The following is a 14,978-nucleotide window of genomic DNA, read 5'->3' as shown; positions in this document are numbered from 1 at the left end:
CTCCAGTGCGGTTCCAAGGCTCACTCGTGTAGCGACAGGGCTGGCATGGGTGGCCGCGTCCTTGGACCGCTGCTGGAGCTGTGGTCTAGGCGAGGGGACATTGGTGGTGAGGGCGAGGGGACCGGGCGGTGGGCGACACGGGGCGGGCGAGGAGGCCCAAACTGTTGAGGGCAGCGCCCAGAGTCCCAGCGACCCGGCTACCGGGGCGCGGCGCCAGAGGCTAGGTGACCTGGCGGCGGAAAGGGAGAGTGTCGCGGGGCCCGGCTGGGCGGGGCCGGGCGGAGGACACGGGGCAGGGCGGACTGGGGCTTGGGGTGGGGGCCGCGCCGCAGCGCGGTGACCGGGGTGGCGGAGGAAGGGGGGGGGAGTCGTGGGGCGCGCCGCACCTAGATGTTTCCCTGGCGCGCGCACTCTCTCCACCCCGCGCCGCCACGCCCCTAGGTCCTTGCAATAAGGGGCGCGGGCGGGGCGGGGACAAAGGCTAGCCGCCGCCAGCCCGCAGGTCAGCCTTGCGCCGGCGGCGGGAGCTCAGTCTGGGAGCCCGAGGCCAGCGCCGTCGGGGCTCCGAGGGCGCCGCCGCCGCCGCCGAGCGCGGACCCAGCCATGGAGCTCTGGCCGTGGCTCACCGCGGCGCTGCTGCTGCTGCTGCTGCTCGTGCAGCTGAGCGACACCGCCAAGTTCTACGCCAAGATCACCCTGTACTGCGCGCTCTGCTTCTCCGTCTCCATCGTGGCCGCCGCTGTCTGCCTGCTGCGCCACGGCGGCCGGACGGTGGAGAACATGAGGCAAGGAGGCCGGGCGAGGGAGGGAGCGCCGGGCCGGGCCGGCCCCAGGTTGGGGCGGGGTGGCGGCGGGGGGTGGGGGGAGCGCCCGGCAGCCGCCCGCTTCCGCTTCCCCAACTTTCTTCTCTCCTTTTCCTCCTTCCTGCCCCGCCCGCGCGTCTCCCGGGCTCCTGGGCGGGCGCGCGCGGGGTGAGCGCGGCCGGGGCAGCGGGCCGAGAGGGGCAGGAGTCCCCGGGAACCGACGTCACGGTGTCCCCGCGCCCTATCCGGGAGGCCCCGGCCTGCGAGCAGGCACTGACGGATTTAAACAGCTCTCGGCCTCTGGCGCCGCCGCGTCCCTGCGCCCACAGGAGGGCGCGCTGGGTCCCGGGCGGAGGATGGCACGGCCGTTTTCCGAAAGGAAGGGACTTTGGCCACTCGGAGAAGGGTTCAATCCCGCTTCCCCGCGGGGAAACCGAGGCCGGGAGGGCGCCTGGGCTGAGCGCTCTGGGGCCCTGGGCGTCCTTCCCCTTCTCCCGCCGACCGAGCAGGTGTTGAATGCACCTGGCCCCGGGCTCCCTGGCCGGTTCCTCCTTCCATTTCCTTTCTCTGCTTAAGACGGTGAGAGGCTCTGCCCTGGGGAGGGCGAGGGTTGGCCCCTGGGGTCCAGCGTGAGTCCAGTGAAGGAAGGGAGAGGTGGCCGGAATTTTCCTCTGGAAGCCTCCCAGCCCCAGCAGCTTGGTGTTGATGGGCTGAAGGGGTGAGGGTGTGGAGGGAGGACTCCGACAGGGCTCCCTGAAAGGCTTGATGGACTTTCTGAGTCAGAGGCTGGGGGGGGGGTGGAGCACTGCCAGAGAGGGGGCCCCTTGTTGCCCTTTCTCCCTATTTCTGTTGTGGGGCACAGCTATTGCTAACATTTCTCTGTGGGTTTTGCAATAGCCTTTTGGCCATGACCTAATGTGAGGACACTGGTCCAAGCCCCCCCCCCCTCCTCGTCGCCCAGTGGTTACAAGGTAGTGGTTGAGGGTTCCTGGCTTTCTGCCATCCCTGTTCTTGCTTGGGACGGGCCAATGCTGCTAGGACTGACCCACACGACCCAGCACAGGTCCCCAGACCCCGTCTTTCAGGGTTGGTGGTCCTGGAGGGCTGGCCTCAGGGTGCTGCCCTCCCAGAGCCTGGCCAGGGGTTGGCATGGCTGGTGTGAAGCCGGCAGGGGGCCCTGAGCCTGGCTGCCCTGGGGTGCAGGCGGAGAGCTGGGCCCAGAGCTGGTTTCCAGCAAGAGTGACAGCAGGTCCTGGAGGTGACCCTTCCCCTCCCCCACTCTGTCATCAGGTGGCCTCTACAAGCAGCTTCCTTGCCTTTTCCGAGGCCCCACTGGTTCTCCAGGTGTAGCCTGCACTTCAAAGCTGCTTCCCTGGGGTCAAGCCAGAGTCTCTGATATGGTGGTAGGCCAGGTAGCTGGCCCTTCGGCCTCACCCTGCCTGGCCTTAGCCTTGGCCTTGGCCTCTGCTGGCCTGGGCACGTTCTCCTCCGCCCGGGGCCAGACTTGAGCCCCCAGCTTCACTCGAGATTCTGGCCAACCAGGGCATCCTCCTCAGGGTCCCGGAGGCCCTGCTGGTGCTTGGTGAGAGCTTCCTGCCCCCTTCCCTTCCCAGGGGAGCCCCCAGACTCGGGTTCTGCAAAGGGGCCACTCCAGGATATAGCAGGTGCTCTGTTCTCCCGGGGGAGGGAGGTGAGCTTGGGGTCCCAGAAACGCACAGCCTGTACCCCCGGGCCCTTCAAGGGTGGGTCACAGCGATGGCTCCCCAGCTATGGCCAGGGCAGGGTGATGGGGCCAGGGCGGGGTGATGGGGCCAGGGTGGGGTGATGGGGCCCCTGAGGTTCCAGAGGGATGTGGCTAAGCGGCTGAGACATGCAGGGAATGCGGAGGTGCTCTGTCCTGCTGGGCAGCAGCTGGTCCAGGGACAGGGCCCAGGGGGACTGAGGTAGAGCTGAAGGAAGGGAGAGGTAGGCGGGGCCGAGCCACAGGCTTACTGCCCCCCTCATTGCTGGCCCCTCCTCGGCCAGACGGGCCGTCTGCCCCCCCAGTTTGGAACGGCTGCCCCCTGTCCCAGCGCCCTGGTGCCTGGCTCCCCCCAGCCCCACCCTGACTTGAGGAGGACTCTCCCGCCTGGCTCCGTGCCAGCCTCCACAGCCGTCTCCTGACCTGCCCCGGGTGCCTCGGGGGGCCTCAACCTCGGGAATGGACTCTTGCCCGTTCCCTCTGACCGACGAGGAGTCTGAGGCTCAGAGAAGCCACTTGAAGCTAAGGCCTCTCCTCTGGGAGGTGGGAGGGGGTGGCTTAGCCCGAGTCCCAGAGCTGGGACACACAGAACCGGGATGCGGTCCCACCGAGAGTGACTCCGAATCGGGCATTTCTCCGTCTTCCTCCGTGCCCTGGCAGCACGAGGGGCTGGGGTAGCGCGGCGGGGCAGGAGGCCAGGCTGTGGGGAAGCCCTGAGCTCCGGGGGAGTGTGTGTGGGGGGGAGCATCCCTCTCTGCCCCTCCCCTACTTCCTGTCTCCCCCCTGAGCAATGGCCTCCCCCCCGGGGGGCTCTGGGTGGGCACCCAAGGAGGCCTCTGCTGTTTAGACTGGAGTTCTGAGCGTGCCAAGGACAGAAGAGGGACACGCTGACTGTTCTGGCCGAGCTGGGGACAGACCAGGGACCCTCCCCCGGGCTGGTGGTGCCCCGTGAGCCGCCGACCTTGTGCAGGGAGGCGGGTGCCCTTACCGCGCCCATTTGACAGAGAGGAAAGTGAAGTCCAAGGCCGCTGTGTGTGTTCAGATTGGGTTCTGCTGCAGGACCAGGAAACCCGAGTAACAGGGGCTTAAACCAGGGTTCACTTTTTCATGCCTCAAAGTAGGACCACAGCTGGACGGCGTGGGGCCGCAGCGAGCTTCCGGTTCCTCTGTCCTGTGGCCCCACTCCTCTCAGGGCTGAGCAGGCCACCGTTGTCATAGGACACCCGGGGGGCTGGACCACGTGCTTCTCTATCCATCCTGCGGCCGGGTCCTAGGCGGCATGGCGCTTAGCTGCAAGGGAGGCAGGGCAGCGAGGCACAGGGTCCGTGTCGGCTGTGCCCACACAGAACATCCAGGAGGGGGAGAATGGGCCACGTGGGCCAAAGGACTTGCTGGTTCTGGTCCAGCTGTGACTCCAGGATGGCCAACCTCTTAGCCAGTCTCTTAGCCAGTGCTGTCAGAAACTGTCGTGCCACAGGCAGGAGTGCATGGGCGGGGACACAGCGCAGTGAGGGGCTGGCCAGGGGCCCTGGTGGGCGGGGACACAGCGCAGTGAGGGGCTGGCCAGGGGCCCTGCTGGTCTCAAAGGGGGGACACAGTGCAGTGAGGGGCTGGCCAGGGGCCCTGGTGGGCGGGGACACAGCGCAGTGAGGGGCTGGCCAGGGGCCCTGGTGGGCGGGGACACAGCGCAGTGAGGGGCTGGCCAGGGGCCCTGGTGGGCGGGGACACAGCGCAGTGAGGGGCTGGCCAGGGGCCCTGGTGGGCGGGGACACAGCGCAGTGAGGGGCTGGCCAGGGGCCCTGGTGGGCGGGGACACAGCGCAGTGAGGGGCTGGCCAGGGGCCCTGCTGGTCTCAAAGGGGGGACACAGCGCAGTGAGGGGCTGGCCAGGGGCCCTGCTGGTCTCAAAGGGGGGACACAGCGCAGTGAGGGGCTGGCCAGGGTCCCTGCTGGTCTCAACGGGAAGTCCACCCTGTTCTGCTGGGATAGACTCTTCCCTGGGCCCAGAAACCAGAGCTCCCACCAGCCCTGGAGACTTGCTCCTTAGTGTGGGCTGGGTGGGTTTCCCCGGGAAGCTTAGCGCTTGTGGGCCGTGTATTTCTGAGCCCCCAGATTCGCCCCACTCCTGCACAACCCGTCTTAGCACCTCTGGGTGTCTGCACTGGCTGGAAGCCTCTACCTCTCCCCCTCCCCCCGGGCCTTGGCCCCCTTCCTTGAGCTCCAGCTCATATGACACTTGTTGGAAAAACGCCCCTACTCTGCCAGGTGGCTGTGCTGGGGCCTGCTGTCCCCAGAGCAGACCAGTGGCTCTCTGTCCCTGTGCTGCCTTCCTGGGGGGGCTGCGGCAGCTTAGTCCCACCACAGACATCCCTTGCTCTGTGTGGTCTGGCCCACCTTGACCGAAACAGCCGTCTGGGTCCCTTGGGGCCGGCCAGCCCGAGTCCGGGGTTGGAGGGCAAAGGTCCTTGGTAGCCCAGCCTGGCCTTGAACTGCCTCCCAGCTCCCTGGAGCAGGGGCCAGCGGGCGGGGGGGGGGGGGGGGGGGCTGGCCAAGGGGCATGGGGGTGGCGGGGGGAGAATCTGTTTTTATTGACTTCAGGTTCTTTTCTGTTTGTGTCATGGTCACCACAGCCACTGTCCAGGGAGGCCCCCAGCCCCCCCCCCCACCTCCACCCCCAGTTTCACGGGCATCCCCGCCCCCACCCAGCGCTCAATTTCTCTTCATCCTTCCCATTTCACAGGCGGGAATGGAGGGTCAGGGAGGTCAAGTGCATTGCCCAAGGTCACAGCTGGTGAGAAAGGAGCCAGGATCCAAACACCGGTCCATTTGACCTCGAACTCTAGAGGGGACCAGGTGTCCTTGGGCCGAGTACCGATGGTCCAAGTAGGCTGGCTTCCAGGAGCCCAGTCTGGGCTCCCATGGGCCCCAAAAGCATCTATGACGTTCATGGTGCTGGCAGAGAGCCTGCCCCAGGGGTCACCTGCCTTGCCATGGAAAACTCACACTGTCTCTCTCTCTCTCACACACACACACACACACCCGCCCCGGCAGTCACCAGTGGTGCTTCCGGAACCTTGGGCCGGCCACCCAACTCATCCCCTAAGCCAGGGGTCCCCAAACTATGGCCCGCGGGCCACATGCGGCCCCCTGAGGCCATTTATCCGCCCCCGCTACACTTCTGGAAGGGGCACCTCTTTCATTGGTGGTCAGTGAGAGGAACATAGTTCCCACTGAAATACTGGTCAGTTTGTTGATTTAAATTTACTTGTTCTTTATTTTAAATATTGTATTTGTTCCCATTTTGTTTTTTTACTTTAGAATAAGATTTGTGCAGTGTGCATAGGGATTTGTTCATAGTTTTTTTTATAGTCCGGCCCTCCAACGGTCTGAGGGACCGCTGTGTAAAAAGTTTGGGGACCCCTGCCCTAGGCTCTTGGGCTTCAGGCGACCTTGGTTTCACCCTGGTGGCCTCCCCTGGGGATACAGGGTCATGGGGTTGGGGGCTGAAGGATGTAGATCAGCCACCAGAGAACTGGGTGACCATGTTGTGTCCGCGGGCAGGCTTTGGGTCAGTGGAGGGCTGGTACTCGGGACAGGGCCTGGGCTGGCAGGGGCCGCCCGAGGATGGACAGCTGCTCTGAGGTTCCGGCCTACAGGAGGAGGACAGAGCCACATTCGGGAGGAGGACAGAGCCACATTCGGGGTTGGTTAGGGTCAGCAGAGCCCAGGGGTGGGGGAGGGCTCAGAAGGAGCCGCTGAAGTCTAGCGATCCCCCAGGCTTCACCCCTACTCCCATCATGCCCTTTGCCTGGCGTTCTTCAGAAGTGGGTTCTGGCTTCCCTCCTGACTTCCCTGCTGTGTGACTTTGGGCCAGTCGCTTAACTCTGCTGAGCCTCGATTTCACCCTTTGCAACGTGGGTCTAATGAGTGTGTGGACCTTGTGGGGTTGTCGTCTGAATGCAACAGGCGGTTCACCTGGAGCCCTGGGCGTGGGGTTTGGTGCGCAGTAAGGTGTCCAGCAGGTGCCGGCCTGGGGAGGTGTTCCCACCACCCAGCTTCCTCTGCCTGGTGCCTCTTGGCACACACTGGGCTCCTGGAAATATCTGCTGACAGGGGAGCTCAGTGTGCTTCCTTGTTTTTTGAGAAAACACTATAAAAATGACAATGCCTACTTCCCTGCCACCTGCCGCCTTGAAAACCGGGGGAGGGATGTTGGGAGAAGGGGAAGTGGGCCCCCCGCAGGTATGTGGCCGGTGGAGAACCGGCTTGTCCTGGGGACACCCGTGGCCTCTCACACTCCCGGGATGCACCTGTCTTCCGAAGCACGCTGCAGCCACGCCCCTGGCTGTGCTGTTCTCTCGTTTGTGTGAATGCAAGCATTTGTGAGTGCGTGGAAAGTGTGCTGGCGTGGGGAACCCCCCACCCCGCTGTCTCCTGCGGCTCCTGGGGCAGCCTCGCTGTCTGTGTCCCTCCCCAGCCGTTGGTCTTGCAGCATAGCCTGGCCAGGCCTCCTGGGGCCGAGGAGCTGGGGAAGGCGGGGGAGAGGGCCCTGCCCTACCCCTGCTGGCAGAGGTTGATACCCAGTATCTTTCCTAGCTCAAAAACAGTAACAGTATACAGTCAGCCCTTTAAATTAGATACAAAAGGAAACTTAGAGGAAGTCCTGGAGATGATGGGGGGGGAGGGCCTGCTGTGAATGGACCTAATTCTACTGAACTGGGCCCTGGAAAATGTGAAAGTGATAAATGTCCCGTTAAGTGCGTTTTTCCTGTGTGTCCCGAGAGTGTCCTGTTCACCTGGGTAGAGAGAGCAGGTGATGGGAGTTGTCAAGAGAAGTGATGGGATCGGAAGTCAGGAACATTCCTCGCTGTGAATATATGAATGAGCACAGACCTACCTCATTAAGTTCCCGGCTGGGGGGGGGGGTTGACGGGGTCCCTAACTGATCCCACCTCTCCCTGCCTCCCGGCTGCTGCGGACCAGCATGGCTCGTAACCGTCCAGGTCCTGAGTGAGCACGGTGCAGAGTGAAGACATAAACTCAGAGAGGAGAAAGGATGCCAGCTGATGGCAGGCCAGAGGACAAGCTAAGCCTCTGGGCTGGATTATTATATAGCCATATGCAAATAAGGAAGTCTTCGATACAAAATCACACACCTGAGGCAGAAATAGGAACCCGTTTAAGGTATAAACAGGAATCCGCCCCGACCCGCATAACTGAGACCGACCAGCTCAGAACAGACACAGGGCGAGAGGAAGGGCTGTGAGTTGCCTCTAACCGTTTAATGGAACAGGTGGGGGACAGTCCCCCATCACAGCTGACGTGGAGGTGTGGGGGAAAACTAGCCTTTAGCAACTTAACCAGGCAAGGAGGTGGGGGGTTGGGCAGACAGACTGTCAGCTTACTGCCGGTCCCCCCATACCTCGGTCCCCCCAAAATCTAAACTGCAAGGACCCCGCCAGCTTGTGGTCTCCAACCCTGGGGTACTGGTGTTCGCAGATTTTCCTAATTCCGATCACACTGGGGTGTGTCTGCCCGCCCACGAAGATGGCCTTCCTTCCTTCCGGGTGATTCCTGAAGGGTGGCCGATCCAAGGGGCTGGGCGGAGGGACGGCTTTTGCGGGGTGCTGCCAACTGCCCTCCCCCCCAGCATCTCTGTGCCTCCCCAGGCTGCATCCCAGGGCACCTCCTGTCACGGCTTCTTATCCTGCCCATCTGCAGGGTGAGGGCAGGCAGGCGTTCTTGTTTTGATTGGCACGTCTTTGATTACTAATAAGATGGGACTTTCCCTGTCTCTCTTGGAGAGTTATGATTTTTTTTTCTTTCTGTGACTTGCCTGAGGGTGTCCCCTCCTCTCCTTGCCCGCTCCAGTCCTCGCAGGGACCTGAGAAGCTGCCCTTTGGCAGGTGAGGATCCGGAGGTGGACGAGCTGTGGGCAGTTCTTCCCTGCTGGGCCCCCTGGGGTCTCTCCCATTCCCATGTCCTCAGCCTGTCCAGCCCCTGAGCTGGCCGAAGGCTGGTGGCTCTGAGGAGGCAGCAGCCCGGGGCTACCCGCTGTGCTTCCTGAGCCTCAGTTTCCCCACCTGCAGCATAGAGTGATGAGAACTGCCTGTCCTCCCCACAAGAGTCAGTCTCTGTGAGAAGTGCCGCTGGTTAAGTCTGCCTTTCCAACGCAGAAGGACACATCCTGCGCGGTCCCACGCACGGGGCCAGGGGGGCGTCCCTGGAGGAGAAGTCCAGTTCGCAGAGACAGAAAGCAGGGGGTGGTGTCCGAGGCTGGCGGAAGGCTGGGGAGTGGGTGTTTGTTTCATGGGGCCAGAGTCACTTTGGGGGAGGGGGATGGAAAAGTCCTGGAGAGGGTGGTGGTGGCCAAGGCCACACAGCAGTGTGAATGCCTCTGAGCTGCACACTCGGATGCGGTGGAGACGGTCAGTGCTACGGTTATGTGTATTTTACCGTGATTAGAACCCGAGTCAGGCTTTGTTGGAGTCCGAGGGCCCTGATCTGTGACAGTGGCTCCGTACAGCCTCCCCGTATAGGGGGAGAAGGCCCTCCTTCCCGCAGGACTGGGGGCCGGGGCATGGTCGCAGGAATCTTTCAGGAGACATGTGACGGGAACCAACCCTTGAGTCCGTGGGTGGCATAGTCCCAGCCCCGCCATCCACAGGGAATGGGAAAGGGCCCCCTCTGCAGGGCAGTGAGCTCACGCCTCAGCTCTGTCACTCTGAGGGCTGACAGGACGCCTGTCCTGTCCCAGATGTGAGCACAGCGTCCCTGCAGAGCAGGGGGTGGGGGGCACCTTTCCTCCCTGCGTTCTCCGCCCCCAGCCGGCCGCCTGCAGACACAGTCCCTATTGGCAATGAGAGCAGGGAAGACACAGGTGCCCCCTGGACGTAGCCGGTTGTGACCATCACGTGCTGCTGTGTGTGACAAGGCCCCTCAAGTTCCCGGGTGCCCCAGGGCAGCCTCCTGCTGGGTGTCCTGGAAGAGCCATGGGCTTCCACGGCAGGAGTCCCGGGCCCACGTGCAGCCTGCCCCACAGCTTTCTCTGTCCCTGTGACCGTGGGCAGGTCCTCTGGCCTCCCTAGGCCTGTGCCTTCCTCTGTGAAAAGGGGGCACTGACCCTGCTCTGCAAAGCTGGAGCGTGAGGAGCGAGGGGCTGGGCCTGGGTGCACCCGGCCACAGGAGTCCCCTCATGCTGAGAAGCAGACCCAGCCTCTCCTTGGGGCTCTCGGCCTCCAGCCCCTCCCAGCTGGGTCCCCACGTGGCTGAGCGAGGCTGTGGGGTGTGGTCTGAGGGCCGGGCACCCTGGGCAGGCCCCTGGAATGCAGCCGGGGAAGCGGGGCGCCCTCCCCTTTGCTGCGCGTCCGCCCCCAGGGGCTCCTCGGCTCCCCTCTGTCTGGCTGCGGCTGCAGTGGGCGGGGCAGGCAGGGCGGCCCTGGCCACCCCCCCCCCAGGGACAGGGCCTGAAGGCTGTGGAGGGAAGGAGTGGGGGTCTCCTGCACCACAACACCCACCCCCCGGGGGGCCAGACAGAGCCCAGGATGCCGACGGGCAACAGGACCTCTGTTCACTGGCACCGTCTCCCCTGCTGTAGCATCATCAGCTGGTTCGTCCGGACCTTCAAGTACGTCTACGGCCTGCGCTTTGACGTGAAGGGGCGCCAGAAGCTGACGGTCGGCCACCCCTGCGTCATCATCTCCAACCACCAGAGCATCCTGGACATGATGGGTGGGCCCAGGGTCTCGCAGCGCAGGTGGGGGTGGGGCGGGGCGGGGCGGGGTGGTGGTGGGTGGCGCCTGGGCTGCTGCTTCAGGCCCCGGTGGCCGGGCAGGTGAGAAGGGCTGACACAGGCCAGGGATCCCGTGCCTCCCTCCAGCCAAAGGACACGGCTGGGCGTGTGCAATGGGCCCTCCACGTCCGACAGCCCTTCCCCGTGGGGGTGGGGGTGGGGGTGGGGGCTCTGGCTCAGGGCCCGGCCTGTACCGGCAGGAAACAGGCTCTGGGGCCAAGTGAGTTGCCCAGGTAGCGCTGATGGGAAGGTGTGACTCGAACCCCAGGCCTGTGGGTGGTCAGGGCACAGGGCCAGCCTCCTCCTCCTCCTCCTCCTCCTCCTCCTCCTCCTCCTCCTCCTCCTCCTCCTCCTCTTCCTCCTCCTCCTCCTCCTCCTCCTCCTCTTCCTCCTCCTCCTCCTCCTCCTCCTCCTCCTCCTCTTCCTCCTCCTCCTCCTCCTCCTCCTCTTCCTCCTCCTCCTCCTCCTCCTCTTCCTCCTCCTCCTCCTCTTCCTCCTCCTTCTCCTCCTCCTCCTCCTTCTCCTCCTCCTCCTCCTCCTCCTCCTCCTCCTCTTCCTCCTCCTCCTCCTCTTCCTCCTCCTCCTCCTCCTCCTCCTCCTCCTCCTCCTCCTCTTCCTCCTTCTCCTCCTCTTCCTCCTCCTCCTCCTCCTCCTCCTCCTCCTCTTCCTCCTCCTCCTCCTCTTCCTCCTTCTCCTCCTCTTCCTCCTCCTCCTCCTCCTCCTCCTCCTCTTCCTCCTCCTCCTCCTCCTCCTCCTCCTCCTCCTCCTCCTCCTCCTCTCCTCCTCCTCCTCCTCTCCTCCTCCTCCTCCTCCTCCTCCTCCTCTCCTCCTCCTCCTCCTCCTCCTCCTCCTCCTCCTCCTCTCCTCCTCCTCCTCCTCCTCCTCCTCTTCCTCCTCCTCCTCTTCCTCCTCCTCCTCCTCCTCTTCCTCCTCCTCCTCCTCCTCCTCCTCCTCTTCCTCCTCCTCCTCCTCCTCTTCCTCCTCCTCCTCCTCCTCCTCCTCCTCCTCCTCCTCTTCCTCCTCCTCCTCCTCCTCCTCCTCGGGGAGGCGGCCGCAGGCTCTGAGCCCCTTTTTCTCCCCTCTCCCTGGGGACCGCGGCGGCGACAGGCCTCATGGAGATCCTCCCAGAGCGCTGCGTGCAGATCGCCAAGAGGGAGCTGCTCTTCATGGGGCCGGTGGGCTTGATCATGTACCTTGGGGGCGTCTTCTTCATCAACCGGCAGCGCTCCCAGACTGCCATGACGGTGATGGCCGAGGTGGGCGAGCGCATGGCCAGGGAGAACGTGAGTGCCCGGGGAGTGTCCAGCTTGCTCTGTCTGGGTGGGCCACAGCCAGGTGTCGAGGCCGCCCCACGGGGCAGTCTCCTCCGGGCCTGAAAACCGCAGCATCCGTGCCTGTCTGCAAACTGCCCACGGAACAGTCAGGAGCAGTGTCTGGCCGTGGTTGGCGGTGCTCTCGGGTCTTCGGCTGGGCTGGGCGGCTGGGCACCCCAGGGGGGCTGGGGAGGGGCGCGGCCTCCCTGGGCTCCACCCCCTCCACCCCCACCCACAGCCGCCTCCTCTCTCCCCTGCAGCTCAAGGTGTGGATCTACCCCGAGGGCACTCGGAATGACAATGGGGACCTCCTGCCTTTCAAGAAAGGTGCCTTCTACCTGGCGGTCCAGGCCCAGGTACCACGGCGGGGCACCACCCTGCCTGGGGTGCTGGGCCGGGTCGGGGCGGCTGGAAGCTGGTCGAGGGTGGGGCTGCTGGTGACCTCCAGGGCCGGCGGGAGCGGCAGGGGCTCGGGGACCACCTCCGACCAGTGCAGGTGGCAGGGCCTCGCCACCCCTCCGGGACCTGGGCCCCGCCCTGCTCAGGAGGGTCCGGGTGCCTTCACCCGCTCTCAAGTGTGGAGGTGGCGCCTGCTCGGGCACAGTGACCGGCTGGACTAACACGCGAGCCCACTTACCTGTGTCCACCCTCCCTCCAGCACCTCCACTGCCCAGCTGGCCAAGCGAGGGCCCCCGACAGAGCCGGGGCTGGTGGGCAGAGTTGGCAGGCCCCCAGCACCCCTGACTGGGGCGGAGTTCAGGGTTGGGGGACGGGCAGTGGGCATGGACAAGCAGGGCCTGAGGTGGGGGGTGGGGTGGGCGCAGGGTCAGGCTAGAGCTGGAGTCAGGCCTGGGTGGAGTGAGCTGTGACCTCGGCCATGGGTGGGACCGTATACGTTCTTGGTCCTTGACCTCCAGGGATGCTGTTCGTCCCAGAGTTGTTCTGGGATCTGGGCCTGATGCCAGGAGAGGCTGGGGGTGCCTCTACCCATGGGTGGGGGGGTCTCCTGGGGGGTGAAGGGCCCCTGGTCCCACCCCTGACCCTATGCTGGGTGATCAGTGCAGGAAAACCATAGCTGGGGTCAGGGGAAGGCTCTCACCCTGTTGGGTCGGGAGTCAGGGCTGGGGGTGGCAGCTTTTCTCTGGTCTTCCATCTGTGACAGGTCCTCCCCCCTAGTCCTGGCCCTGCCCGAGACCCCAGCCAATGCCACGGGGGTGCAGAAGTTGGCAGGCAGATGGCAGAGCCCCGAGCTGCAGCCCTGACTAAGGAAGGCTGTCCCCCACTCTGGGCCTGTGGCCCCTCCAGCCAGGAGGGAGAGGGTACCCTGTCCTGTGCCCGGGGCTGATGCCACTTCCCTTTGCTGGTGGCGTGGGGGAGGGGGAGCGGGCAGTGGGCGGGGTGCAGCTTGTGAGCCGGCGGTAGCCTCACTTCCTGTCCTCCCCTCTCCCCGCATCCTGCCTCTCCTCCAGGGCCTGCTAGACTGTGTGCCCCCTGGGTTCTCAGCCTGCCCCCAGGCCTCTGCTGGGGCCTGGGGAGAGGGTTCCTAACCAGGGTTAATGATTAGCCCCAGGCACCGTTTCCAACACTGCAGTCACCACTGGACTTGACCCTGGTGTTTTCCAGGAATGCCAGCAGGCCCTGCCCCCTCCCATGGCTAGTGCTGCCCTAGCCTTCCTGGGTTGGGGGGAGAAGTTGGGAAGGGAGGGGGTGGTAGGAAGACCCCAGGAGCCTCCCCCCCCCCAGCTATACTGGACAGGGCCCTGCCCCCTTAGGTAATCTTAGAACCCAGTGGGGGACATGGGTATGGACCAGGTGGAACATCTGCCAACCCAGGAAGGCTTCCTGGAGGCAGTGATGCTTGAGTGACATGTATAGGATGAGTTTATGGCACTCTGAGTCGCCCAACTCATAAAGGGTGTCCCAGGCTCGTCAAGGGGGGTGGGGGCCAGCATGTGGAAGGGCCCTAAGGGGGGAGGACAGGGTGCCTGTCTGGCCGTCACCATGGGTGCTGCGGGCAGCGAGGAAGGCAGGACGCCCCGCGAGCTAGCCCTCGGGAGTGGTGGTCGTCCTCAGGCTGCCGTGTCTCCTGCACACAGGTGCCTATCATCCCGGTGGTCTACTCCAGCTTCTCCTCCTTCTACGACCCCAAGACAAAGCGCTTCACTTCAGGTAGCCCGCGTGCACACGGCCCGTCTCTGCTGTCACTGGTGCCCCGAATGGAATCTAGTGCCCCGGGGAGGTGCCAAGCCCACCACCTGCACCGGGACCCATCAGGACCCTCACGGTGGCAGCGGAATGGGGGCGGGGCTGCCTGGGAGGGGCCCCGAGGGCACCTTCTGGGGAGGAGGTGTGTTCTGGGCCTTGGCTTGTGCTCAGAGGGGAGGGCACAGTTGTCCAAACTCTGAGTGTGTACTTAGGAGTGTGAGTGTCAGCTGTTTTTAGCTGAAAACCAACCACCTGAGAGAGACCAGGGTGTGTGCGGGGAGCCCACTGCACCCAAGGGCTCTACAGGAAAGGCCGGTCGGCGGGGAAGGGAGCAGGGGCTCAGCTGGTGCTGAGGGGAGGGAGGCAAGGCTACCGCGTGGGAGCCAGGGCGGCAGGCATGGTCAGGGGCGCCCCTGGCCCCCGAGGCTTCTGACACCTCCCCTCCCCCAACAGGAACAATCAAGGTGGAGGTGCTGGACGCCATCCCCACCTGCGGCCTGACCATCGATGACATCCCTGAGCTCATGGACACCTGCCACCAAGCCATGAGGACTACCTTCCTCCACATATCCAAGACGCCCCAGGAGAACGGGGCCACGACGAGTCCTGGTGCCCAGCCAGCCCAGTAGCCAAGGCCTGTGGTCGGGCAGAACCTGGAGGGGCCGGTGGGGCAGGACCTGGCTAGAGAGTGGACAGAGGGCCTGCCCCGCCCCGCCTCAGCTGCCAAATATCACTGGGTCCCACTCCCGTGGCTTGGTGGCTTTCATTCGGACCCCAGATGCAGGGTCCCCTTCCTGTCACGGGCCTCGGATCCGGGCCACAGATGTCCCTGCTGTCAGCCAGCCCCTCCTGAGCTGCGAGGGCAGGGCCCCGCCCACCGTGCCTCCCAGGATCCGGTGTAGCAGCAGGCCTGGGGCCCCGGACACATGGCCCGAGCTGAGACCCTCCGCCCTCCTGCTGGCCTGAGGCAGGCAGTCAAGGAAGGTGGGCTCTGGGGGACGGGTCCACACTCCCACCAGCCCCAGGGAGCAAATACTGGATCGGTACTGCACGCGGTAGTTTTTGTTGGGTTTTGTTTTTTTGTATAAATGAACTCTTGGAAGTGCCCGGTGAGCTGTGGTCACT

At 64.5% G+C, this 14,978-nt stretch overlaps 1 protein-coding gene across 1 annotated transcript; it reads left to right on the top strand.

Annotated features, from left to right (window-relative positions):
- Positions 1-360: 360 nt before the first annotated feature.
- Positions 361-14,959, top strand: AGPAT2 (1-acylglycerol-3-phosphate O-acyltransferase 2). The gene is made up of 6 exons (XM_066366720.1): positions 361-785; positions 10,141-10,274; positions 11,443-11,618; positions 11,909-12,004; positions 13,745-13,817; positions 14,307-14,959. The coding sequence occupies exons 1-6, from the start codon at positions 604-606 to the stop codon at positions 14,480-14,482; spliced, it is 837 nt and encodes a 278-aa protein (XP_066222817.1). The 5' UTR covers positions 361-603; the 3' UTR covers positions 14,483-14,959.
- The last annotated feature ends 19 nt before the right edge of the window (positions 14,960-14,978 follow it).

The sequence above is a fragment of the Saccopteryx leptura genome, chromosome 2, assembly GCF_036850995.1.
Source record: "Saccopteryx leptura isolate mSacLep1 chromosome 2, mSacLep1_pri_phased_curated, whole genome shotgun sequence".
NCBI classification, from domain to species: Eukaryota; Metazoa; Chordata; class Mammalia; order Chiroptera; family Emballonuridae; genus Saccopteryx; species Saccopteryx leptura.
Note: the sequence above shows the minus strand (reverse complement) of the source record. Positions and strands in the feature narration are given on the sequence as shown.

Excerpts from the sequence above, each read along its gene's own strand:
- AGPAT2 (XM_066366720.1), top strand. The coding sequence starts at position 604 with ATGGAGCTCTGGCCGTGGCTCACCGCGGCGCTGCTGCTGCTGCTGCTG. Across the intron at positions 10,275-11,442 it reads GAGCATCCTGGACATGATGG|GCCTCATGGAGATCCTCCCA; the intron begins GTGGGCCCAGGG and ends CGGCGGCGACAG. Across the intron at positions 11,619-11,908 it reads AGCGCATGGCCAGGGAGAAC|CTCAAGGTGTGGATCTACCC; the intron begins GTGAGTGCCCGG and ends TCTCCCCTGCAG.